This window comes from Aythya fuligula, chromosome 1 (assembly GCF_009819795.1).
Source record: "Aythya fuligula isolate bAytFul2 chromosome 1, bAytFul2.pri, whole genome shotgun sequence".
In the NCBI taxonomy this organism is placed as follows: Eukaryota; Metazoa; Chordata; class Aves; order Anseriformes; family Anatidae; genus Aythya; species Aythya fuligula.
The window spans coordinates 85382263-85408286 of record NC_045559.1 but is presented as its reverse complement, the minus strand read 5'-3'; the positions used below and the strand labels follow the sequence as shown (position 1 = coordinate 85408286).

The 26024-nt window shown below is 43.3% G+C and overlaps 1 protein-coding gene across 1 annotated transcript; it reads left to right on the top strand.

Annotated features, from left to right (window-relative positions):
* Positions 1 to 7076: 7076 nt before the first annotated feature.
* Positions 7077 to 24160, top strand: MAB21L3 (mab-21 like 3). The gene is made up of 8 exons (XM_032207665.1): positions 7077 to 7126; positions 9441 to 9624; positions 12967 to 13107; positions 15176 to 15247; positions 17483 to 17774; positions 20507 to 20688; positions 21467 to 21661; positions 23927 to 24160. Exons 2-8 carry the CDS (start codon positions 9577 to 9579, stop codon positions 24158 to 24160), a joined length of 1164 nt encoding a protein of 387 aa, XP_032063556.1. The 5' UTR covers positions 7077 to 7126; positions 9441 to 9576.
* Positions 24161 to 26024: the final 1864 nt, after the last annotated feature.

Sequence of the window (26024 nt, the reverse complement as noted above, 5' to 3'; positions counted from 1 at the left end):
CCATGGAAATGATTGAAATCCCTGATTTTCAAAGGTGTCTAGTTATGTGCTCAGTTCCCATAGCCATTCAAATTTGTTGTTCCTTCCTCTCAGACACACTTTAACTACGTATGTAGGGAACTACTGGCCTGAAAGGTGGCTGGATGTCATCTATGGACAGCCTGGTGAGAACATGGAATGCTTCTCTGAGCAGCCTTTGGGATTATTTGCTTTTACACCAACACTTGGGCAGGGTTTGCAGATTTCATTCGTGTTGACGCACATTTCTTTCAGAACTGCCAAGTGGGGCTGCCATTAAACACAGCCTTACTTTCCTAGGCATTGTATGGGAACTGGCTGTATCTTGACCTAACTGGAGCCTGTTTAACTACTGGGCAATTGTGTTCTACTGTTTGCTGGGCTAAGATAAGGAAAAACAGGGTGAGACCAAGAATAGGGGAAGTTGGTGCAAGTTACATGTGAAAAAGACTGTGGTTCACATGGCTGTGTTTTGGTTTTTAGTTGTTAGTTTTAGCCTTTGCTTTTTTTTTGTGATGCTTCTGCTGTCCATAATTTTTCACAGTGGTAAGGGGAAAACATCTCTGGAAGCCATCAAATGGGAGGTGTGGAAATAAAGTGCCATCCTGTGAAGTCATGGACATTTTGGTAAAGATGCTTCTTGGTTGGCAATGAGAGCCAGTACTGGTATAAATTGTGATGACGTGAATAAGCATTGCCTACCAGCTACCAAGCAGCTATCAGGCAAAAATACTTAGTCCTTCAAAACAGCAAGTTTAGTTTAACTGAAGTTCAACCAAAGTAAACTTCTGCTAGAGTAATGGAGTATTTCCCAGCAGTGTGCTTGTGAGGGAGACTCTGCTCTGCCTTTTCCAGCATTGTCATTTTGCATCTTGTTGGTTACACAAGACAAACACTTGTGGCCAAATTCTCTCTGTCTTGGTGAATAAGTCTCTAATCCTGCTCTATTACTTAGGAGCATCTTCAATGAACAATCCATGCTGCAGGGAAGAGGGGGAGAAATTTCAACTTTTTATTGATCAAGCTTGGCAACAGCATACAATACTATATCAAACTTTGAAAAAGTGGTTCATGGATGACTTATTCTTGCCTTTTCTTTTTCTAATAACAATGATGAAGATGCAACTGATCAGTTTTACTGCCATTTGGGGGAGGGAGATGGTAATATGCACTAGAAAAAAAGATTAGCATTCCTTTTGATCTCATTTTCCCTTCCGTGCTTTTGCTACTGAGATAGCTAAGATATGACAATCCTGCAATCTGTTCTGCAGCTATAAGTGGGCAATTTTGTTCATTTCTCTGCACTTTGTATAATCCATGCAGTGCCTTGGCAAAGCTACAATGAGGAATGTCATGAGGACTCATCAAAGGGAAGGCTGGCTGATCTATGCAGATGGGTTTACTTGGAAGTTTGCAAGTTTAGGAATCATTAAAAATCTAGTTCAGTTTTATTTTAGTTCAGTTACAGATTGAGCCATGGACCAAATCCCAGAGCTGGAGTGCTCTAATGTTTGTTTATTTGTTTTATTTAGGAGTGTCTGTAGGTAGCTCTCAGGTGCTGCATCATACAGTATGAGCATACCCCAGACTCCTGATTCTGATCTTCCAGCTGCTCTGCTTACCAGCCATGACAGTGCAGGGTGACACCTTTACTAATGTCATGAAAGAGCTGTCCTGTGGGTGAGCCTAATGGAAGCAGGGAAACAAGCATGAGCAGCATGTAGGTGCTTTGCGCAAGTGAAAACTACTGGTACAGAAAGTAGTTCAGTACAGGATAATGCCTCTCTTGACCAAGTGCTCTTTCTTCCAACATCTCCTGTAAATATCTTTATGCTCACTTTATGCTATGTGTTATGCTTTTAATAGTACTTGAGTTTGGTGGGACCTGCCTACCCTGTTTTGGATGGTGGGTGTACCATATAGTACATAGCACCTCTATACAGTTCCTAGCATGACTGATGACTTTTCCCTCTTTCCCAGATATAATTCACTACATTCCCAACTCAAAGCTCAAGCAAAAAGTAGAAACTGTCAGAGAAAGCAAGTATTCTGCCTCTGGTTACATCAAGGAGCCAAGCCAGGGCCAGTACAGAGCTCCCTTGTGTGACGGGAAGGCAGTAGGCCTCAGTTCTTCAGTGTGCCTGCACTGCCCTTTGCGGAGATCTACCCTGCCAGCTTGAGCCTGCACGTTTTTACAGTGTCAGCTTCCTGCTCTGCATTCACCTTTGTTTTCCTGTAATAGCGAAACTGGCTCCTTGTGTTTAAGTGTACTTGTATTAAGTATCCTGGCTCATAGACATATTTGCATTAGATGCCAAACACCCACCCTGTTATATGTTAAATAGCTGTAGGAGTCAGGCACTTGCCCAAGCCCTTTTTCTGTTTGGGTCATGCATTCTCTCTGGTTTGATATTCACATTGAAACATTTGATTAATAGCTTGCTAAAGGAAGTGGAGAAAAATCTGCTCAACCCTCTGCAAGCCCTGCCAACATACACATTGCCAACGTGGTGATTAGGACAAAATCTTTGAGTACTAGAGCTGAAATTGGCACCAGCTCTGGGTAAGTTGCTTTTTCTCACCAAGTTTGCTGCTTTCTACAATCCTTCACTCCCATCTATAAATGTGAGCCAATGCAATTTATATGGGTCATGGGTTATGTTCAACGAGTGTTTATGCTGATGATGCTGGGCGGGTGCATCTCTACTGAAGTTGGCATGATGTTACAGAGAAACTGAGAATTTCTAGGAATTTAATCTCGAATGCTTTAATCCCTGCATGGTATGTAGAGGAAAGGTAAACTTTTGGGATGGTGTGGCTTTCAGAAACAATATGCACAAGGGTAGGAGAAAGCCATGCTTGCACCTGTAGCCTTTTCTGAAGGATATTGGGTTGCCTGAACTGAGAGTCCCTTACCTCTTTGAAAACATTGAATTATAGCTGCAGGTGTTTGTTCTTCTTTGTTGTAGTGAAAGCAATAGAAGTTTTCTGAACCTTTTCAAATGAGACCTCTCTTGTCCGGTTCTTGCTACCAGGGACAGAATGACCCCGTGCTCCTATAAATGCTGCTCTGCTTCCTCTTCACTTTTGGCCCAAACGCAGCAAGGTGGAGAAACAGCCCTTCCCTCTCTTACTAGACAACTGGTAGCTTCATTTACCTTGCTTCTCCTCATAAACACCACCTCCTCCCCACACACATGTATCTGCCATCCCCTCCCCTCTCTCCAGAAATCCCAAGGACCAAAGAGATGGCTTTTGGCTGTCACTCCATAGTCTAGCCATGCTACTTTTTCTGCGTGTTTGCTGTGCTTTTATGCCACGATTGTTTTTCCTTCTCAACCCCTTCTTTCAGTGCTCTGAATCTGCATTTAACTAGTTTTAGCCCTAAATATCTACCCTGTGTCCTAACACTGCCTGGAGCAGATGCAGCGCAAATGATTGACCCTTTGCCCCTTGGCAATTTGGCTTTGACTGCACAAAGCAGCCAATAAAGTGGAAAGGGCTGGGCAGCTGATTATGGGGATTAGCTTGGAGCTGTATAGTTTTATGGTCTGAAGTAGAGGAGGAAGTGTTTGCTTAAAAAAGTGTGATTGCATTCCCCCTTTTGCTGCGTGCTCCTGATGACAATTTTTTAGAAGTTACCAACTAAAAAGATAACCACTATTTGCAATACACAGCATGGGCTGGAGGCTGTTAGCTCATTTTCCAGTGATTGGAAGTGGAGTGTGTAGCGATGCAGGTCATGATCTGATCTGTCTAGAAACCCTTTGAAAAGACTTGACTGAAGCCTCTGTCAAGATACTCTCTCAGACAAGGCTGGTTCTCGCTACAGTTTGTCTGCTGAATCTCTTGATCTACTTTGTTGTACATGTATCGTACTTCTAATAAAGTGCATCTATTTTTCTCACTTCTGCTGGTGCTCTCATTCTTGTCTGTATTTTATTGTTGCCTCCTGGCAGCTGTTTCCCTCAGGACCTTCACACTAAAAAGCCTCTTAATGATCTTTTTCTCCCCTCCCCTCTCTTCTTTCCATCCAAAACATGCAGTTGTCTGCTCCTTTCCCTGTGCTTTTCTTCAGTCACTCCTTAAGCTACTCTGTTTGCCTCTTCAGCTTTCCTTTTCCACCCTGTTCTCAGTGCTGTGTTAGCCTCAAAATACAATGCAGCATCCAAGTTAACATCCTGGGGGTCGCTCACTAGTTGTGTGTTTGATATTTATTATCTGTACAATGTGACACAAGCTGAGGAGTTTGATCAGACAGCTTTTATTGTAGATCAGCCCATACTGCTAACAAAGGTTGTACAAAACCACAGATGCTTTAATGTTGTTAAAGCACGTGCTGAGTGTGGTGGTCCTGCCCTCTGTACTCCTTTTTGTTTTGTTTTTCACCTTAGTCACCCCCCTCCCACACAAATACACCTCCCAGCATGAGAAGTAGGTCCCAAGGACCAGACTCTCTGAGCCTGGGGACCCTTCCCACCTGCTTGCTGAAGCTGACCTGTTTGTTCTGGAGTAATTGTGTTTTCATCTAGAGAAAGCAATAGATCTCGTGGCCTTGTAGCTGTCACTTGCTGCTGAGGTATGAAGCCTAGTTTCTAGTTCTGGCTTCAGTGAACGCATTTTTTAATGATCAGTCACTGGATGAAGCGCACAAACAGGGATGCCAGTCTGAGCCTCTCTTTCCCAAGTGAGTTTGTGTTGGGAGCGACTGTTCTCATTTAGCGCTGGTGATTTATTCAATTTGCTTCAAACTGCCACAGACACAAGCAATAAGTTCTGAATCAGGTCAATTTGGACACAACAATAAAGTGTAAAAATAATGCAAGCTAACATTGTTTGTGCTCTGGAGGCCAGCCACAGAAAAAATACCAGCTCCTGGAAGTGCTGTGGCCCAGTCTGATTCAGCCCCTCATATAGACAAGAGCATCATTAGAAATGTGCTTATTGTTTTGTCTCTTTTAAATTTTGGCTGTGGTCTGTATGTTCTAGAGTTACTGTGCCTCTACATTTTAAATCTTTTTATTGACAGTTGAAAATAATCAGTCTACCAAGAGCTCAGCAAACCTATGCCGAGATCAAAAGTGAGGCAGCTTTTTCTCACCTGCCATGACTTCTAGTGCTAAGTGTTTTTCCAGTTGCACTGTGCTCTGCCAAACACCATGTTTCCCCCAGATGCAATTCTCCCAACCATGTGTTTAAATCAGTGAGAGCTTCTTGGTGTTGAATACTTCCTTTTTGGCATTCAGTTCATTTACCTATGCATATAAATAAGTGCTGGAAGGCTCCTGATGTTATGAATGTTGGCTACAGGTAGCCTTTCAAGATGATGGGACTTCCTGATTGAAACAATAGATCAGTCACTGTAGTTTAATGATGTATAAAACAGCGATAGGGGAAAAATATCCTTTGCAGATGTTTAGAAGTGGTCTGATGAAATACTTTAAATCTGGATGCACCGAACTTGACTATCTCAGTGAACTTCCAGAGGACAACACAAGAACTAAGTCAAAATGTCAGTTTTCTTGCCCAACATCTCAGCTCAGAGGGAGCTAACGCAGCCAGGGCTCCCAGGTTCCTGCCTCCTTCACCACCCAGTTAGCTGACTATTGTGAACTTGGAAATTTCCAGGCTCTCACAACAAGCTGACCACACTGGGTACCAGAGGTCTTAGCAATACTAGAAGCCATGGTATGCTTTATATTTGTTACCCTGTGGTTTGCTTCTTAAGAGCTCATGAATTTGCTGTTTAAGGGTGGTCAATGGTAGGTGGCAGCATCACCCGTCTCAGTATTTTTCAGAATTACCTCCATCCTCAGCTAGTTCTCCCAGAGTGATCATTTTATTTGGAAACACCACACTGCAGCCTAAAAAGACTCAGTTTTTAAATTCTGTGTTTCAAGACTTCCCAGGCTGAGTGAGCTATTTTCTAGAAAAACCTAGTTGCCTTTCTCTGATATGTCCAGTCTGGCCAAAAATGGAGAAAAGATACCAGGCTTGATAAACCACTTGAACTGATCCAATGCTGTGCTTAGTCTTGAAAGGATATAAACCTTTAGCTTGCTTCATGTGTAGTAGAGGCCCAAGGGTAGTGTGAGAACGTGTGGCAGTGAGCACAGGCAGCACAGGCATTTGGAGCACTTCTGAGCCTGCCAAGTATTGATCAGTGAGGGTTGGGAATGAGTGGAGAAGCATTTCAATTTGTCATCCATATGCGATTCTGATGCTGTCACAGTGAATTAGCAGCACTTTCTTTTCCCTCTAGCCCATCCCAGGCTTTTGTCATTGAAGCATCCCCTTTGCCCATATCTATTTGTTAAAATACAATGGGCTGGGGATGGGGGGCCTCAAAGAATTTGTGCACCTGAAAAGTCTGATTAAGTTATGCTACTGTGGTCTGAATGGAGATTCTGGACAATACTGAACCATCACTGCTAAAGACTGTTACAGCGTAAATATGTTATAGGGCATTCAAGCTACGATTACTCATTTTGTACAGTCACTTAATCCACTAATGGGGAGAAAAGGGGCAGCAGTTTAAGAAGGCAAGAGGACTGTCAGAAATTATTAAATATATAGGGATGATTTGTTTTGGTAGTCTCTCTTGACCCAAGTACACACTTCAGCTAATGCAACAGACTTAATGCCTCTGGAAATTAGAGCAAGAAGTGATGGGTCATCATTAGTTACAGCAAATTAAGTGTTGTATTTCATCTGGAAGGCAGTGTCTTCAGCTGGGCTTATTTGTTGTCACTGCAGATCATGTGTGAGTCACAAGTGGTATGCTGGGCTAACTCATTTGTGTGATTTAGTAGAGGCTTTTTTATACATGCTTACTGTTCCATATGAGTAGTTTTTCCAGATAGTTTCCAAACAGCAAATGCCACAATATTGGACTTCCTTGTACAGTTAATGCTACTGTTCTGATTCATGTGATGTTGGTGATTTTTTGTTGTTCTTCGCATTTCAAATGATTTTTGATTGTATGTTTGAAATACGTTTGTCATATTTGCAGAACTAAAGAGTGAAGAAAGGAAAACTAGGCAAGCATGAAAAGCATCAGTAGTTGGTAGCTTCAGAAGACACAAGAGCCAATCTAATATCATTTAAGGTATATATCCACAGAATATTTTTACGTGGGTTTCTCAGACACAAAATCATACCTTATTCTGGATGATGCCAAAGGCCTGAATGAAGATAATCTATCATAGGTTCATTATAGTTGGAGGTATTAGGAAATCCTTAAGTATTCTTAAAAGAATATCAATAAACAAATAAGGTCACAGGTACAAAACAACAGTGTATAGGTAGTAAGAGGGGTTTCTTTTGGGCTTGTCAGGGTAAGGAACAAGAAATAGCTTTTCTTCATTCCTCTCTAAAGCTGATCCAGGCAAATTAAGCAGCACCAAACTTTTATACCTGGAGTAAGGAGTTCTTGGGGTTGAGAAGAATTGTTTGATGTTACTTTTTATACTGGACTTTTTGTTCCTTCTTCTTCAGCCATCTCCCCATGTACCCCCTTATCAATGATGGTAACGGAGAGTTATTTACTCTTTTCAGATGGAAGGTGCAGGCAGGAAGTGTTGCTCAGATCCTTGGACTTGAGTGTAAACTTTAGAGTTGAAATTAAATATATTTGGACATTGGATAAAAAAGTAAAATAAATTTTAGAAAGACAATCCAGGTCCCAAGACCTTGTTGTCATCTTCCTTCTGTATGAAGAAGGGGAGTTGGAGACATCCAGACCCTCTTGGAGAAGTGCATCCCGACGGAAAAGGGTGATAAACTTAAGGTTTGTTAGTGTGTGCAAGAAAAACGACCCAAACTATGTACTTTGGGTATCTGCCAGTACTTGAGACTCTGAATCTCTCTGCTTCCTACTACACTTCTGATGTTCTGGGTATTGAAGTAATGTATGGTATCAGGAGTGTTAAGGAAGTTGTCTTCTGTACATACAATACCTGAGGGGGGCACAAGGGAGTTAATGTATTAGGGACATACTTTTAGCCAAATCTGACCTTTTTATAAGTCTCATTCTCCCACTTTGCACACTCTGTTTAGACTTAATCCCATCCAGCATGGCCCTATGAGTCCTTCCTAGGTTATTTCCTAACACTCTTTTAGATTCTGCCTTTTCTCTGGCTTCCCCAGCAGAGCTCTCATACTGTGCTGGCCTCTCAGGTAAAAGAGCCAGTAAGTCTTGAAGTGAAAAAGGATGAGGTAGGGCTCCTGAAAATTGAGGACCTCATCTTTTTTACCATCCAGCTCCCATGGAAGCTGACTTGGGAAGTAAATGCCTACATGTGTTTGTGAATATTCCTCCAATCCCTCAGTAAAAAGACAAAGGCAGGTGCCTGGAAGGCACAGAGAGAAGTTTGATTTGTGGATTCTGGGGGATCAGATGTCCTTAAGTATTGGTACTCCATTAATGTACTTGCATTCAGCTCTTAATAAGGGGCAATGGTCACAAAAGATAACCAGCAATGACAGAGCCTACTCTGAGGTAGCACCCAGTGCCTACCCAAGTGCTGCTTTTTGCTAGCTGCTGTAGAGGTAATAAGTCAGTCAAGGAATGTCAAAGTTCAATTTCTGGGGCAAATAATGACTTTACTGGAAAGTGGAGCATGCATTCCTTAATAAGGGACGCTCAGCACCGTGGGATCCCATCAGTATACTCAGCTGCTCCTTTCCATGTGCCACTGTACCATTTTTTATAAAAGCCACCAACCCTCATTGGATCAATAAGTCCCGATCAATTCTTTTTCTCTCTGAATTATCCATATGGGGTTGTTAGCTGAGCTGTTGGCAGAAAGAGAGAGACAGCTTTCTGTCTGTTTACTGTAAAGAAGGCAAAGCAAGCTACAGGAGGGGACAAGCAGCAGGGTATTTACTGTCAATACAGCCGGAGAGAGAGAGGAGATATAAGGAGAGGGGAGCAGAGGCTGCAGGCTGCAACCCCAATGAATGATCTGAGTGTAAAAATTCAGTGTAAAAGTTTCAGATAGAAAGTGGGTGGATTGAAGTCAACAAGGAATAACACTGTTTAACAAGTGGTTCAGTGAAGGGTTAGAGAAATAGGGAAGTGCTTGTGGTACAGAATAATAATACTGTGCCCAAGCCTACTGAATCTGCAGTGCAACCTGAAAGGCAATTCTAGACTTGTCCTGAGACAAAGCAGTAACTGGGACATTTCTGTGTATGCCTGCATGCAAGACAGACCATTTAAGAGTAAGATAATAAGTCATATTATTATATCTTACTATGATATTCACATTATCATAGTAAGATAATAAGAATAGTAACGATTGAGTTTAGAAAATAGGAATTGAGCTGATTTTCCTAAGCAGCTGGGTATCACCGTTGTAACTCAGACCAGAAAAACAGGCATACTTTTATGCTTCTCTCTCCTCTTCTTTCATCTGTAGAAGAACTAGGTGATCTGAGCTTCACGGGGCAAGAAGGCTCTGAGCAGCTTGCTCCGAGTGTCCCTCTACTTCCAGATGCAGGCAAACGAGTGAATTGTGAATTCACACTTTAGAGAGCAGCGAAGACCATCTTGCCATGAAACCATTCACAGATGAAGATGTAGAAATCTACATCCAGAGCAAGGTAAGGCTTTATCTGTCCAGATTTTCTGTCTCCCACACTAGGTGTTGATTCTGAAGGGTGCCAAATTTGACAGTTAGTTGCTTGCCTTCTGTCTTCATTTTTTTTTGAGACAAGACTGGGTGAAGTTTCGTGAGAACTGTATTTCTAATGAGATGTCTAGGTTTCTATGCGGAGTGTTATCAGGGATCTCAGCTGGTACCCTTGTTTTCCAAGGTTCTCCTCTTTACCTTCCGAAGTCTTGAATTCTTGCTCCCAATTTTGTAATTCCGTATGTAAGTCTGGCTGTAATTGCCAGCATTTAATCTAAGGAGAGGTCTTTACCTCTTTCCTTGTCCCTTTGGACTCGGCTTGACAGAAACAAGAGCAAAACCACAATAACAAGGGCTGTGTCTTAGAAAGATGCATGCAGGAATCGGAGAGAGATGGATACAGTTAGAATTCTCCTGACAGTCTGTCACCTCAGCTAGGGATACTTCCCTGCTCACTATGACTAAATAGCATGTCTCATTAGCACAGGCAGCACACCACATTTTATAAGGTATTCCAGCACTCTGTCGTTTTTTTCTGTTGGTGGTGTTTGTTTTTCCATTATGAAAAGAAGTAAAACACAATAAAAATCATCAACAAAACTGTACATTCCACTAAAAGTAACTCTAAATGAGCCATAATGTTTTATTTTGTTAAATCTGATGTGTTTCATGACAGTGCTTAGCTAATTTCTGTTTGATTGCCTGTTTACTCCTACAAAATGCAAGATACTTAAGTGGAAAAAACATTTACCAATGAAAAACTATAAGGTTATCTTTTCTAAAAAGAATGAAATGCTCTAAAACCATGAAGGGGCTGGTGGGAAAGGTTTGTTTTATCTATGGAAATGTTTCGGTGACAAGTATGTGTATTTCTGTGAAATGAAAACTTTCATTTTCAACCATTCAGTGTTTTGCACTGGAAAATCATTCCATCAGAATCTGTTCAGTGATCTATAATAGTGAACACTTCTCTAAAGATTTATAAAGCAGTGCTACAGAGGAGCCATGCAGAGGAAGATGCTCATATGACTGCCATAAGTACAGGGAAGAGAGGCAGAGTGTAGTGAGGGTGGTCCTAACTGCATATGTCATCTTTTACTGAAAATCTGTTTTCTAGCAGTCTTCCAGCTCAGACAGCTTACCAGTTTCTGCCTGATCCCAAATCTTCTGTCCAAGTAAGGCTGTTCAACCTTCATGTAGCTGCAGTTCAGCCTGCAAAATGGTGCTGTTTTTCAAAACAGGTCAACCACCTGATGCAATGCATCTTTGTGATTCCAAAGATTTCTTCCTTATCCCACTCATCCAGCAGAGGAAATACTCAAATGCATATCTAGCTGAGGTGACTGGGGTAAATAAGAACAAACCCAAACATTCTTTGCAGTCCCCAGTCAATCCCAGTTCCGTTTCTTTCCTCCACAATAAAACCTTAATAAAACCTTGTTGTTCTGGCAAATTTTCAAGGTGAAGACCTGGTGATGGAAATGCCAATAGGCTGCAGAAGTGGCTGTCCAGTGAAGACATGTCTCTTTTCCCAACACGTTCCTTCTGGTGCTAACGACACCTTAGATAAATGCCTCGGCCCTTTCAGAAGCTGCATTCCCTCACTCATGCTCCATCTTCTGATTTTTATGGCTCCCGTTCTGTAGGAAGGTTATGTACTGTCCAATAGCAGATTAGGGAGGTAACTGGGATTATCAGTGGTTAGCACTATCTATCCTCTGTCATTTGTTCTTTAATCCTTGCCTCAACGATGAAGAGCTACATGCAGAAGGAGGCATTTAGTGGTACCTCCCTTAAATTTTTTGAGAGTATGTTCTTTCCTAAAGTTTCCATATCAACTGCTGTAGTCTAGCCAGTAGGTGATGAAGGTGCAGTTAAATGAGGCCAGGTTGGTTTGTATGGATTCTCCCAGGATACCAGAGATAGAAAGAAGCATGTCTAGCAGGTGCCACGCAGAGATAACATGGCATGAGCAAAGAATAGAGGGGGCTGTCCTGGACCTCAGCTTGAGCTGACCAACAGTGATTGTATTCTTTAAACAGACCCTGATTTTTCTGTCTGCAGGCTCATAGATGTGGACAACTTTCTCTACCACTCATACCATTTGCTTGTTGAAGGAACCATTAGGTATTTTTTTTTTTTAGCAATTCAAGACTATTCAAGGCTATAAGAACTAAGGAATTCTGGACAAGGAAACACACAGCAGAGAAAATAATTTTTGCTACAGACTGAGATGTGCCAAAAATGAAATGAAGAAGTGAAAATGAACATGGGCTAAATTTATTTATTTATTTTTAACAAGAAAAAAGTACTTGTGAACTAGTTAAAATTGTCTCAAAGGACAAGACTAAACTGGAATGAGGAGGAGGGTGAATTAATAGGGAAACTAATGGGTATTTTATAAACATAAGGGACTGTGTGTTGTTAACACAGCAGAAAATCAGGATGCCAAAGGTAGATGATAGCAAAGGGAATATGATGCTGCTGTCCTGATGTATTTCCCACTTGCAAGTACTATTCAGGCTTAGCAAAAATACTTTTGTTAGAAGGGGAGAGAGTGTATTCCAACTCTGCTCATTAAGTTCTGTGTTAATCAATTGCTCTTCCTTTGTTAATTGATTTTAGGCAAGTAGTGGACCATTTTCATCTCAGACCTCCCACTGAAATACTTTTTAATAAATAGTTACACTACTACTACTGCTTGAATTGAAGGACTATCCATCAAGTCACACAAGCACCTACCGGTCAATGGAACCAGCTTTGGAAAGAGTCCTTGTCATCATCTAAGAATGGACTCTCATCTGTACTTAGATGTGAAGACAGTATGGATATTTTCAATGTGCTATGTAGGCATGTAAATACTGTCACATACAGCTGCAATCTGACTAATGCAGAGGGTATCTGTAATTCCTTAAGTCAGCTCTTGAAAGTAAACTTAATCTGGCTCTGAGAGTAGCTAGTATGTGAAGGGGAATAGCTGGGTGTCCTGGATCAAAAATAGATAAAGAACGAGACTGTAGCTAGTTGCTAGCAAATTTATCCACGTAATGAACTCCTTCCCTTCCATCCATTGGTATTTGCACGGGAGTATCAACAAATAATCAGCAGTCTGGAATATTGTCCCTTCAGCGTTCACTGGCAAGAGCCCTGTCTCACGGTAAGTTAGTTGTAACTACAGGGAGCAGTAAGTTTTTATTTCCAGAGAAGCATAGGCACGTATACTTCAGGGTGCTCCAATGCAATTGTCTGTTTTCCACGGGAGACAAAGACTGCAGTTATCCGTAATATGAAGTGTCTTTCTTGGAACTGACAGGTGGAACCACGACATTATCTGGTTTCCAAAACAGTGGAGGAGGTGCAGAAAATCATCCAGCAACTGACCACAGAAATCAGCTACAAGGCCACACGATTCCAGGCTATCTCCAACTCTGGCATTCACAATGAGAATATTAAGGTATGAACAAGAGATGTAGTATAGACTCTGCAGCTAGTAGGCAATCAGTAAGTGATTTTCCATTGTTTAATTGTCTGTAGGGACAGGTACCTCACCCCGAACACCACAGACAATGTATTGACACTTCACTGTGGGAATTCAAGTGACTGACTGGATCATACTGACTTACTCGTGACTATCTTACAACTAGAGGAGCATCAAAAAGGGCTGGGTAAATCAGGCAGAGCATTTTTTCACAGCTGCTTATTTTACAAAGAGCCTCTATTGCCAGAGCTGTCATCTGCAAGCAGGAACCAAAACTCTTTGAGAGAGAATTTTTTTTCTTTCTAACATTAAGAGGCAAAACTGCTCATGCTTTCATGAGCTATGACTCATATTTTTCTCAGCTGGAAAACCTGTCAACACACTAAAAAAAAAAATAAATGAAAAACCTTTCTTCTGCTTGAACAGGAAGTTTATTCAGAAATAAATATAAGTATATATATATTTTATTGGTCATGGACTAGAACTTCCTTTCCACTGAGGAGAAATATGCTTATTAGTGGGAGAAGTGAACCACCTCCCTGTTTTCAACCTTCAGATCCCAAAATAATGATGTCCTGTCCCAGCTGTGACAAGAGAAGACTAGTTATTTCATGTGACTACAAGAATAACTACTGTAAGGTTATAAGAAATAATCAAAGCACAGATGAAAATGATCATTTTCATATTCTGTCTATGTCAACCCTTACACTAAAATGTAGCCACTTGCGGACCAAAGCATATCATGTGAAAGCATGAGGGAACTTTTGCTGCTGTATAGGATTGAAAGGGAAGAATTCTGTGTTGTGAAGCTTCTGGAAGAGCATGGACATGGAGGCAGAATAGTGTTATCCAGTCTGAAATGTGGCTACTGGGGACAAACATTCATATTTAGATTTTTTCTGTAATAGCATGTATCCCAGGGCACGTGGGCTTGCCGGTAAGAATGACCACAGTGACACAAAACAGTGCCATGTCCTGATCTATGTGTTACTTAGTGCCATAGTCTACAATCCACCTCCCATATTGAAACAAACCTGCTTGGATAATGATGTCTAACAACACCAGGGTCAAGATAAAATGACTGTTCTGGAAAATAGGAAGAAAAAAAAAAAAAAAAACACAGGGCAATCTATTCTGAGCAGTAACTTGATTTTATTGTAGACTGGTCTGGACAATGTCTGCCTAAAAGAAATCATTTAAATATAATTTCTTAAAAAGTGGCAGATCTGTTACTTAACGGAACCCAGCACTATAGATCTGTGGCAGTCCTACTTGGAGGGCTGGCTAACTTTGTGCTGTAGTTGTGAGGCAACAAAGAATGGGTTAACAAGAAAATATTTTTGGCTTGGGCTGTTCTGCTTCCAAAAAATAGAATCTTTAATATTGTTGCCAAGATAACTCACCCTAGAGGAGACTCGTGTCAAGGGAAAGCCAGTATATTAACTGTTCTGTGTTTAATTTTGCACCATCTTTTTTTCTGTCAAGTAAATTTATGGTGACTTTTCAGAACTTCTAGCTTCTGGTTAAAAGGAATTAGTTTAACTTGGTTTAGGGTCTATATTTGTTGAGAAACAACAAGACTCCTTTTAAATATCCTGGGCTGGGTAGGGACTTGTAAGAAAGGTTATAGATGTTCAGTGTTTTTCTGCACCCCAGGGGCAAAACGTCAAAATCTTTAAGAAGAGAACTTGAAATAAAGCTCAGACAAACAAAATTAAATATTTCATTTTAGAAGCTTTCAAGTGTTTTAGCTCTGGCCTACCATTTTTTTTTTGCAGCTGTTTTCTATACAGGGCTGATGCAGAAGCTGTAGAGGCTTCAGTAAGGCGTAAGGAGCAGGTTGGTGTCCAGAGTAATTCCTAGTACAGCACTGCCCAGTTGCACAGCCAAGTGTTCAACCCTGTAATCCTGGTGTGTGTGGGGGATTTCCCTTTAACAAAACAGGCTTGAAGGATGCTTGCGGCTTTGCTCTGTGAATGAACAACGTGGCACATGCTTTCTCTCTGTTCTGTGTACTTCTTCTCTTCCTCTCTGCTTCTCTCAGGATCAGCCGGCTTTACTGGCCAAGTGGTCAGCTATGCTTCGGGGGAAGCGCCCATTCCACCCATCCATCCAGGTACAAAGCCCTCCTGACACCTGGTGCCTGCTTCTTCCTCACCCACCTTCTTCTTCAGATAACCTCACCCTCCTAATCCATCCTCCTGTGATTATCTCGGCTTCTTTGCAAGAGGTTTTCTTTTTTGCTCAAAGCATACATTATTTTTTTTCAAACCTAATGCTCTGACCTCTGGGATATCCTGGCCAGGAGTGCAAAATTTAGGCTGCATTTAATTTGCTCGACATGCTGCAGGCAGGTTTTTAATACAACAGGATTGGCTGTAGGTTACATGTCCCAGAACTGTCCCAGAGGCTCTTGTTCCATCACCCATGACTTGTTTGAAGCCTGTGGTCTGCATATGCCATTCAAGACCATTATGTGGCAGAGCATGGGTGCGGACTGGTATTTGTTTAGGCCAGGAGGACACCTGCTGCACAACCACCCAACCTTGCAGCACCATCTCCTGCCTTGTGATTTCTGCTATTTCCTGGCAAGCCCCAGGTGGAGGAGCCTCGTGACTGGTATTTGCAGGCAATTGCATAACAGCTACAGCTCTTCCCTTTAAAACCTATTGGGTGGCCATTGAATACCAGTTTTCTACAATGGTGCTGGTTTATTTTTCCTTGTTCCTCAGTAAGGATGGTGATATAGTTGGCCTTTGCTGCAGGTGGCTGAATTTAGTCCAAGCACAGTTCTCAAAGTGATGTTTCAGCCTGGTGGAGCAGAGCTTCCTCTTGTGTGGTACCCAAATCAGCATCGTGCCCTAAGGCCTTTCTCCTTGTGCTTTCAGCCAAGCTGGTTATTTCCCAACCTGTAGCATGCCTGTAACGCTAGTGCCCTTCTGGTTTTGTGTGGGATAATTGCCACCTGTGTGAGAGAAAAGAAGCCAGATTTGGTACAGGAAAGAGCACAGCCTGGGGCTGAGCTGAAATAGGGATCCTGGGCCCATCAGCAGAAGGTGTGGGTAGGAGGCCAAGAAAGCCTGTCCAGAGCTTGTTAGAGCCCTCAGGGCCCTGGGACCTCTGCAATAACATTTAAAATAGGCTCAGTTACCAGGAAGGCTACCAGAATGTTTGGGGTTATTACTGGAGAATGACAAGGGTGCTGAATTCACCTCAAGGTAACCACTTTCCAGCAACAGCTGTCACCTTACATCCTGCTCACACATTTCACCTTATTAATGCCAATGTAAGGTGGGCTTAGTAGTGAGTGAAGTTGAATTGCTTCTGAGTCAACACCATAAAAGTCTGAATGAGCTTGGACACCCACTCTCCTGGCAACTGGAGCCAAGCTCGCCATATGCTTCCAAACTAGTGTTGGACGATGTCTGGCTGTGTCCTGAACCAGCCTGAGGTTTCGTGGTGTTTGTCTGTCACCTTGTTCGCTCTCCACAAATACTGGTTGAGCACTGGTTTGATTGGAAAATGATCCTCGAAGCAAGGCCAATAAATCATCTTGCAAACAAGCCTGCTTGTGGATGTGTTATCCAGTCATTACTGTTTCCATGCTTGCACTGTTTCTGGCTTCTGCTCAGCAGGAGGTGCAGTTTCATATAGTTCTGGCCAAAATCTGGGTTTATTTCTGAGAGTGCCTCTGCCTGTGTAGGTGCAGGCATGCCACTTGCCTGCTATCTCTCTCCCTCTCTCAAGGCAGCACAGCTCTTCCCATCAGGCAGAGTAAAAGACTTGTAAAATTGAAAGGGCCACGGTCTTATTTTACTAATGTCTTTAGGTGGAGTTTGAAAGAGATCAAAAAGATATGCCTTTTGCTGTAGTTGTTACTATTGTTGAACTCTGGGCTTATTTCTGGTAATGATTCTGAGGGAATAACTTGCACTATTTTGTTTCCCAAGGCTGGATCTCAGAACAAGCTTTCTGCTGCTCTCCTGCTCCTTGGAAGCTGCTAGTTTTTACATTTCATACAATTGCAGACTAGAAATGACAAGGAATGGGGGTAACTATGGTAGGTGTGGTGGCAAATCAGCCAGAGTGTGCTCTTGTCTTCTGTGGGCTGTGGCTGTCACATCAGACTCCTTTCATAGGACAATTTCCTCTTACTCTGTGTACCTGCAATGTAAACCTCAGACAGGCATGGAACAGGTCCTGGCTATTTCCACTTGTCCCTATCACATCGTGGTTTTCCTTCCCTACAAAGCCCCCAGTTTTACCTGCTATTTCCTAAACCCTCTTTTGTTCATTTCAGGCCCGTGAATCTGCCCTTGCCTCCTCTCTTAATCTCTCTGAACTCTCCTAGGTCTTAGCACCCAGCCAATTCCTCATCACAGTCCCTCTGCGTGGCCTGACCGGGTACAGGGAGTGCCAAGTGCGGCACTGGCGTTATTACACCGTGCACGGAGCCAAGCTCCTCTCCTCCGTGCGAGACCCCGAGGAGCTGCATCAATGGCTAGAGGTGGAGCAGTTCTCAAAAAGCCTTCAGCAGTGGCATGAGACGGACGTGAACATCGAAGGTGATCTGGTTCCAGCCAAAGTCCTTGTCGTCTTCCGGGAGCTGGTGGAGAAGTCGATTATCTCCTGTAACCTCTCCAGTGAGTTTAGTGGGGACAGCTATAAGGGGAACTGTCTGTCTTCCGCAGCTAGTGGAGGGGAAAATACCACACACACACAAGTGTTTGGGACATTCACATGATCAGAAGTTAAAAAAAAAAAAAAAAACTTCAAGAAACAGGGAGCCTCTAGCCTATTGAAATTATGTAAATGTAAACCTGCACTGAAGACAGAATTAAGTCGTCCTTAGGCTCTTCATAACCCAAATGGTGCTCCTTTCTTAGGAACCTGGGTAAGTTAGTTCTACAGCAGCATCACCTTCACCGTTCAGCCAAGATACAACCCAGATTTTCAGAGCATTTAGGAATTTGTCTGGGAAAAAGTCTTTTTATTCTGCTGCAGCATCTGCAATATATCTCAACTAGCAAGAAAAATACTGTAGGAAAATTGGACACAGGGAAAGTCCATAAGTTAGAGGAGGGAAAAGCACTTGAAGATATGTGTAGGGCAGATAATGCTCTAGGGAAAGGTTAGACACCTGTACATTTCCAGCATGGGGTTGTAGGGACTCATTAGGACTTCAAGCAACGTCTGTTGGACAAGTACTATCATTTCCTCAGTGCCCAGGCTAATCCAGAAGCATTCAGCAGCTATCATGGAAGTTTGCTTTCAGTAGCAGTGCTGATCCTTCTGTGAGCAATTCCAAAGTGCCTGTGTATTTCCTGTGGCTATTTATATATGACATAATGCAATCAGTGGTGCATGCAACATGCTTTCATAGCTGTGACATCTGCAGCAAAATGCTGCCTGAACAGTGATCCTCGTATTTAATTCTTAGCATCCTAGAGGCATGTTACAGACTTCGGCTAATGAACACATGGCTTTGTCCAAGCCAAATAGTCCGTGTTCATCTTTTCACATTAAGACACTGTGACATAGTCAAGTTCAGACTATGGTGCCTTTTCTCACAGCATGTTTCCAGGATGACTTTATTCATCAGCAGCCTGATATGGGTCTTCTGTATTCCAAAGAAATAAGACACATTTCACCTCCTCTGATTGTACTCTGAATTTTACTTGCAGGAGAAAACATGTTAAAGTCAAGCTCAGCTAAATTCTTGCATTCTTCTAGGAAATGTTTCTTATGATAGAAGGGAAAAGGGTGATGTGGATAAAATTTTACCATTGAGGCTCACAGAAAAGGTCAGGTGAAAAGGGCTTTTATCTGAAGCTTTACTTATGTGGAAGTCACTGTGTTGAAGTGAAAACCTGGCATTGTGTCTAGAAGCAGTTCATCAAGTTGTTGAGCCAGGAGAAGCACTTCAAAGGGACCTGGAGAGTGAAGTCTGGGGTGATGATGCTGATTCCTTTTTTTGTAAGGAATTCTCCTCTGGGAGGAGATGGAGACAGAGGAGATGAAGTGAGATGGAGTCAGGAGGAGTAATTACTCCCTTCATTCCATGGCTTATCCAAAGTTACATAAGAGTTTCCACATTTCATTGCTTCCTTGCTTTTTAATTCTTTGAGCACTAGCAGAAACTGAGTATTTCTGGTGCCTCACTTGCCATTGGTGGAAAGATAGATAGCACAGTCATGATACTTTTGGAAACGCTGTGAATTTACTTATGTGCTGACACAGCTATGGCTCTAATGCTTTTCAGCTGCTGGGGATCCCTGCTGAGAGCTTGGTAGCAGTGTAGTTCCTGTTTTGGTGCCAGGCTTGGCTCAGCATGGAAATAACACAGATTTTACTGAGGGTTATGAAGTTCTGGTGGGGATGGATTCCACTGTGCGTTCTGGAGGAGATGCTAAATTGCCATTGGGAGTAGGCAGATATTTCCTCAGTGAAAGCAAAAGTTGCCATCCCAAATGTTCTTCACTGTCCCTCAAGTCTGTTGTGTGGGTTCCTGGTGGAATTGCTCCCTAGCCCACGTCAATCAAAACGAGGTGGATTAACACACTACTACTTAAACCGCGTATGGTATTCTGCTCTGTCTTTTACTTTAGTGGGTTAGAGCATGATCACACAATTGGCTCAGATGACAAAGCTGAAGGAGCAGTGATCCATCCAAAGTGACAGGGAAAGATGGGACAGAAACTTTTTCCATGAACATAGCAGGACCAACAGGAAACACCTCACTAAGCACATTAGTTGCAACTTTCATTCCTTTCTTCTCTCTTCCACTGAAAGTGTCGTTCCCAGTGAGACAGGCAGTTAACCCTTTTTGTATGACAGCGATGCACAAAAGGTAATGTATTCTGGCACTGGCTTCTGTGCAAGTGCATCCCAGAAAATATATATATATATATATAAAAAAAATTGTGCATACCCCACAAAACATTCTAAATGACCAGTGAAGGTAAGTCATTTGGTCTGATCACAGGTCCTCTGAAGGATTAAGGACTTTAAATATGAAATGTTTGTCTGGTCCTCTCTAATCAGAAGCGTACTGCACCATTAGAAATGTTAGTTCGGTTGCACCAAGCACCAGCTGCTATTTTAAAGGTGATCCTAGGACCTAAGAGGACCACAGGGGAAAACAAAAGTGTGGTAATTGAAGGTAAATTAAGAATCTAGTTCATTTTCTTCCTGTTCTCATTCCCCAGGGCAGATTGAGATAAATTTTGTGTGTGTGTCTTCTCCTCATGTTATCGAAGAGAGTTGTTAAGATCAATGGTACTGCGAGGCCCATTTTGGACATGGGCACTAGACAGCCCCTTGCTGGAAAATGATCTTTTTACCTTTATTATCTTCTCTTGTTGTTCCTTCACAGGCAAAGTGACGGTGCTGGAGAGCTTCAGCTCAGTGGTCCGGGTAGCTGTGGAGACGTCAGAATCCCAGGTGGAGGTGGAGCTGGTCCCTACTGTGGAGATCCCGACTTGCTGGCCCGAGAAAGCCCGGTGGCCTCGCTGCCTTAAGCGTTGGCCTTCCCAGGAAAAAGTGCAGTGCATCAAGGTGAGCAGTGTAAAAACAAACTATAAAGTCTGTGCAGAAATTTACCTTGTAGACATCTAATAATGGTTTCCCAAATGAAGGACTGCAGGGTGATGGCAGGCAACGGCATGGTTGAAAGGTGTACTCCCTAGAGAAGCAATATTTCAAATTATTCTGTCAGATTTTATTGGGAATTTTTTCCCCTAATGGTGGTGAATTCTGTGAAAGGAAAACTGAGTTAACTGTCTGTTGCACGAGTCTCTTGCACACACCTCTGGCCAGGTAGCTCAATGCAACTTTCTTGTTCTGCTCTGCCTCATGTAACCCTTCTGCAAATAGGACACTTTCTCACAGTTTTCTTGCCAGCCTAATTCCGTCTATCCCTATAAAGCTCTTGGCTGGATTCTGGCACTCCAGCTCAGCCCCAGCTGCCATGTTCCCACAAGTCCAGTTCTGCTTTCCAGTCCTGGTCCCCTCTTGTGCATGACCTGCTGCTTCGTGGTACAGTGCCTGTGGATCTGTGCCTTGGCCTTAGTAGCACTGTTTGTACTGCACCTGGTGGCTCTAAAGCTGGATCTCCTGGGAGTAACTGATGTCACCACATGGGGAGAAAAACAAATTGCATGCTCATTCAGTTGGGAATTATGATGGGAGAATTACCCATGTTTGCCATCTCTGTTAACCCTGTTTAGAACACAGTGCCCCACTTGGAGAGATGTCACACATCCTCTTTGTAACATTGCATTGCTCAGAGAAGTTTGCCTCAGATCTGGTGTCACACTTCTCCTTTTGTCCACAGTCACTTGGTTTTGACCTTTTGGCCCGCTCCAATTATCACTGGCAGCTGTGCTTCTCCCGTGCTGAGCATATGCTCATGGAAGGCCTCGATGAAGATGGTGGTTGTCGCATGAAGTGCTTCAGGGTCATGAGGCAGATGAAGGAAGATGTCTGGTGTGCTGGAAATAAGCCTATCATCACTGCTTATCACCTTCAGGTAGGCATCGCTGTGATATAAGATACGGTCTCAGAAACAGTCTGGCTTCTATTCAGTAATGTCAAAATGTCACAACTTAAATCTCTGTAGCATCTGCTATGTAATTTCGAAGGTAGTTGTTAAAATTGCCATACCACTTCATTGCTTTTCAGTGGTAAGAAGTTTAATGAGCACATGTTCCGTATTTCAAAAAGAAACTAAATCCTATAGGAGCATCGTGATTGCAGAGATGCAATTAATGCTGGAGTTGAGGCACTTGCTCTGTCTTGCCTTCACATAGTCTTTGCATTATTGTTTTTGTGTAGTTACCTCCTACCTCTTGACTACCCAGCCATCCATATCTGCCTATCTGTCTGCAGGAAAACTTGTGCATTTGTCTTTCTGGATGTGCACCAAACAAAATTCATCATTTCATAAATGAGGGGCTAAGTGCCAGTTCTGGTATTGTTTTACCTGGGGTGAGAAGGGAAGAAAGGTGTAAAAAGGTGGTAGCGTCCTCCCTAGACATGCTACAGGATTTAAGATGGCTTCGCTTGACAAACAGCACTTGTGAAGACGGGACAGAAAGCCTCAGAGGACCAAGTAAGCACATTCGTTGTGCTTACCCTCCTAGGAATGATGTTCACCTTCTGAAAGACCTACTTGCAGTTTGAAAGCCACCTCTGTGCCTTTTTAGACAGTTGGCAGCTCAGGCCCGTTCAGTAAATGCTGGGGATAGATCACCTGCTTGTAACCTAACTGGAAAAGCAGCACTGTTTTCCTTGCCTCCAGAAACTTCATTGTAACAGCTGCCCATGGATCTTGCTGAAGTGGTGTTAGTGTTGATGAAAGGTAAGTGCTCTGCAAACCTCCAAGGGGTAGCTTTCACTGAGCTACAGCTTGAGTTCCTCACTATGTCTTTTGTTCCCTGGCAACATTAAAAAGAAGTCTTTGCGGTTATTGTGGCTGTGAATAAAAAACTGCTCACATTTGAAAAGCTGTCTGGGAAGAAATTCCTCAGCACTACAGCGACTGCAAGGCCAACTGGAGGGGGAAAAAGCAGGCAACCTAGAAGATGATGGCTTATTTTGATGAAATTCTACCTCTGAAGAAATAAAGAAATTGAAGTCTGTAGTTCAGCTGTGTCTCACTGTATCTGTGGGTCTGTTTGGGACACTGAATCTGCAGAAGAAAATTGGGATTAAGAGGACACTACAGAACTTAGTGGAATTCTGGCTCCCAAGAAGGGTGACTTTGTGCTTTTAGAACTGGTTTGTCAGGTTGACTAAGATGGTCGGTAAGGCTTTTTTGGTTCAGTAAGTATAAGCACCTCCAGAACATTCTTCTCAGTCACAGGAAAGTCTGTGAAAATGCAGCACAGGCAGCATAAAACTAATCCCACAATAGCAATAATCTCGTGCATTTCGTTATTTTAACTATTGATTTCCTAAATGTAATACCACATGAAATAAACTTGGGGGAATAGAACATAGCACATGCTGTGCTGCGTGTCAGAAAATTAAGGGAAGGGAAAGAAAGGGAGAGGAGAGGAGAGAGACAACAACAACAACAACAACAACAAAACAGGTTGTATTTGACCAGAAAGCATGCCCTCCAGCTGCAATAATTGCTTGGAATCCCAGTCTACTTGGAAGGCAGATCTGTGTGCATCTGCAGCACAAGTATGACTGAATCTAGCAATTATGCTAACCTGATTAGTATTCTCTCTCTCCTTGCACCTACTGTCTTCTACACTTGTATAATAGGGTATTTTAACACCTAAAACACCTGGAATTTCTACAGTGACCCATGCTGGAGGATGGCGAGGTTGTCTTAGCAAGACCAGTTTCCTTGGGCTCCTGCAGCAGTTAATGGAAAGGGGCTCCTCAGGGGGAGAGATCCTTACCAGGAACATCACAGAGCTGCTCTGCCTGATCCCATGAGGAAGCTTTCTCTCCCTGTTAACTTTCTGAGGATCCTGAGAAACCTGGCTGGCCTTTGTGAATCCCCCTTCCCTCAGCTCTCAGTGCAGGATCATCAGGATGTCCCATGAGGTTTACAAAGGCAAAGGAAATGGGATAGCCATGGGGAGCTGAGAGGGCTTTGCCTTGGGCTGTTGGTTGTGATCCCTCTGTCAAAGAAACGTTAGCGCAGGAAGACTGCAGTGCGAGCCTCTCTGATTTCCAAGGCTGCCAGCCATTTACCAGCACTAAAATTGCCTTAGTAAGCTCTGTGAGCCCTCGACAGAACCTCTAACACCTCTCCTCTCCCATCTGCTTCTTGCAGACAGTGCTATTCTGGACGTGTGAAAAGTACCCACGCACCAAGGATTGGCGCTGCTTCCGCGAAGCCTTCCTGAGACTGGTGCAGAAGCTGCACAAGTGCGTAAGCCAGCACTTCCTCAAGCATTACTTCGTCAAGAACACCAATCTGCTCAAATACGCTAACACCAGTGACCTGGACGTGGTGGCCAGCAAGCTCGCAGTCTTCTTAGAGAACCCTGTCTTCTGCCTGGACTGAGGCAGGGGGAGGCCTCCTCGCCCCAGCTATGAGCTGTTCCCCCACCTCTTCTCCCCGCTGGTGGTTGTTCTTCGTGTGTCCTTCCAGTAGATGTTGCAGCTGGCTTTCTAAGACAGTTGGCACATGCAGCGTGAAAGAGACGTGTCAAGCTGGCAGCGGTGGGCGGTGAAAACTGATGGAGGTATCGCTTGATGCCCAGCCGATCTAGTTCACTTTCAGCAGTGACAGCCTTCCTGGAAGCCACAGCCCATGAAACCCGGCTCCGTGTCAGTCAGAGCAGGCAACAGCCTTGTTCTCTGCTTCCAGTCTTGTGGCACGCAAGCAGAAAGGCGTTGCAAAGACGTCTCGCCCTGCAGCCTCCCCGCTGTGTAACCTAGCACATGGATGGTGGCTGCCTCCCTCGTTCTCACAAGGACACTGTGCTTAATTCCCTGCCAGCCTCACAGGCCAGCTCTGCAGAAGAGCATGAGGAGCATGATTTCTGAGGTGTACTGAAGTTGGAAGCTTCCTCTGAGACAATCTGCGATGCCTCCATCAACAGTTAAATGGGATCCTGCTCCAGCACAAAGATAACCATGCTAGTAGCCTTGAATAGCTCAAGGGAAGCAAGAGGAGGAATGTTGGTTTTTACTGCCTCCTCATTTTTTTCTCCTCCACCTCCATTTTTCCTCTCATACTTCAAATATATTTTCTTCATGTTTGCCAGTTCTGTTAGTGCCATAAAACCAGGGGGCTCTGCCAGAGCAGATTTCACTCATACCCCCAGCTCCATCCAACAGGCTGGAGGAGGAGTAGGCTTTTCCCTAGCTTTTAGCACTCATATCTTTTTGGGTGGTGTACAGAAGAATATTTTTCAAAAGCTCTTAGCTCCAAAACCCTCCATGCTTTTAATATTATATTTGTTTAAAAAGAAAATCAGTTTTAGTATTTCAAAAGAACAGAGTTCTAGAATAAAGAATGTTGGTTTTAATGTTATTAAATCACTGAAACTAAACCAAAGTGGACTTTTTTCTTACACCTGTGCAGGAAAGTAAGTATTTCCTTTGCCAAGGGAGGTGAGGTAGCAGGGGTGGGATTTGCAGCCCATACTCCAGGGAGCTGCTGTGGTGGAAGGACTGCTAGAGGACCATCTGTGGCAGAGCATCTCCCCCTTGTGTCAAGCTGTGGTCTAACCATGCATCTTTAGCGTAGTCTCTGCTTTCTGGCTTTGCTTTTTAACACAGGAGTAACTTGCAGGAATTACTTTATCTCATATCCCAGTCCAAAATACTGAAAGTCCAGCCCTTGGGTCCCCGGGGTCTCATCCAGGCTTCTGAAGGCTTCCCATCTCACCAGTCCATTCCACTTGCATTTGGGAGCTGTGTTGTGTGGGAGTGCTGGTCCCAGGCTCACAGCTGGTTACAGGTTCAGGGAGGATTCAGGAGAGGATGCAAAAGTCCTTACCCACCCCACCTTTAGTAGCACTTTCCATAAGACCCGGAGCCACAGCTCCAAACTTCCTGCATGAGTCTATTACTTTCTATTAAAGAAAGATCCCCCAAATCCTGTATGAGTGTAATCTCATTGATGCATTTTCCCCTCCTGACTTCACACAACTCTCAATGTTAATTTAGGACACGCAGAGCTGGGCACTGAGGTCTTCAGAGTATGTAGTGATTACTGCCGGGTTATCTCCCATTGCTCTGATAAAAAGTAGCTGAGAGATAACTGAGAGTTGTAGTGCTCATGAGCCTGATGCTGCAGGGTCTGGCTGAGCTCCTGCTGCTGGGTTCTTACCAGATAGCTGTGGCTGAGGCCCTGCATCTTCTCTATATTTCTTCAAAGTCTGTGGCACAAATCTACACAGACTTCGGGTGTACAAATT

What these genes read in the sequence shown, in the direction of transcription:
- MAB21L3 (XM_032207665.1), top strand. Translation starts at nt 9,577, where the DNA reads ATGAAACCATTCACAGATGAAGATGTAGAAATCTACATCCAGAGCAAG. An exon ending in AAATCTACATCCAGAGCAAG is followed by an intron (nt 9,625 to 12,966) that starts GTAAGGCTTTAT and finishes TGGAACTGACAG; the next exon opens with GTGGAACCACGACATTATCT. An exon ending in TCACTGCTTATCACCTTCAG is followed by an intron (nt 21,662 to 23,926) that starts GTAGGCATCGCT and finishes TGCTTCTTGCAG; the next exon opens with ACAGTGCTATTCTGGACGTG.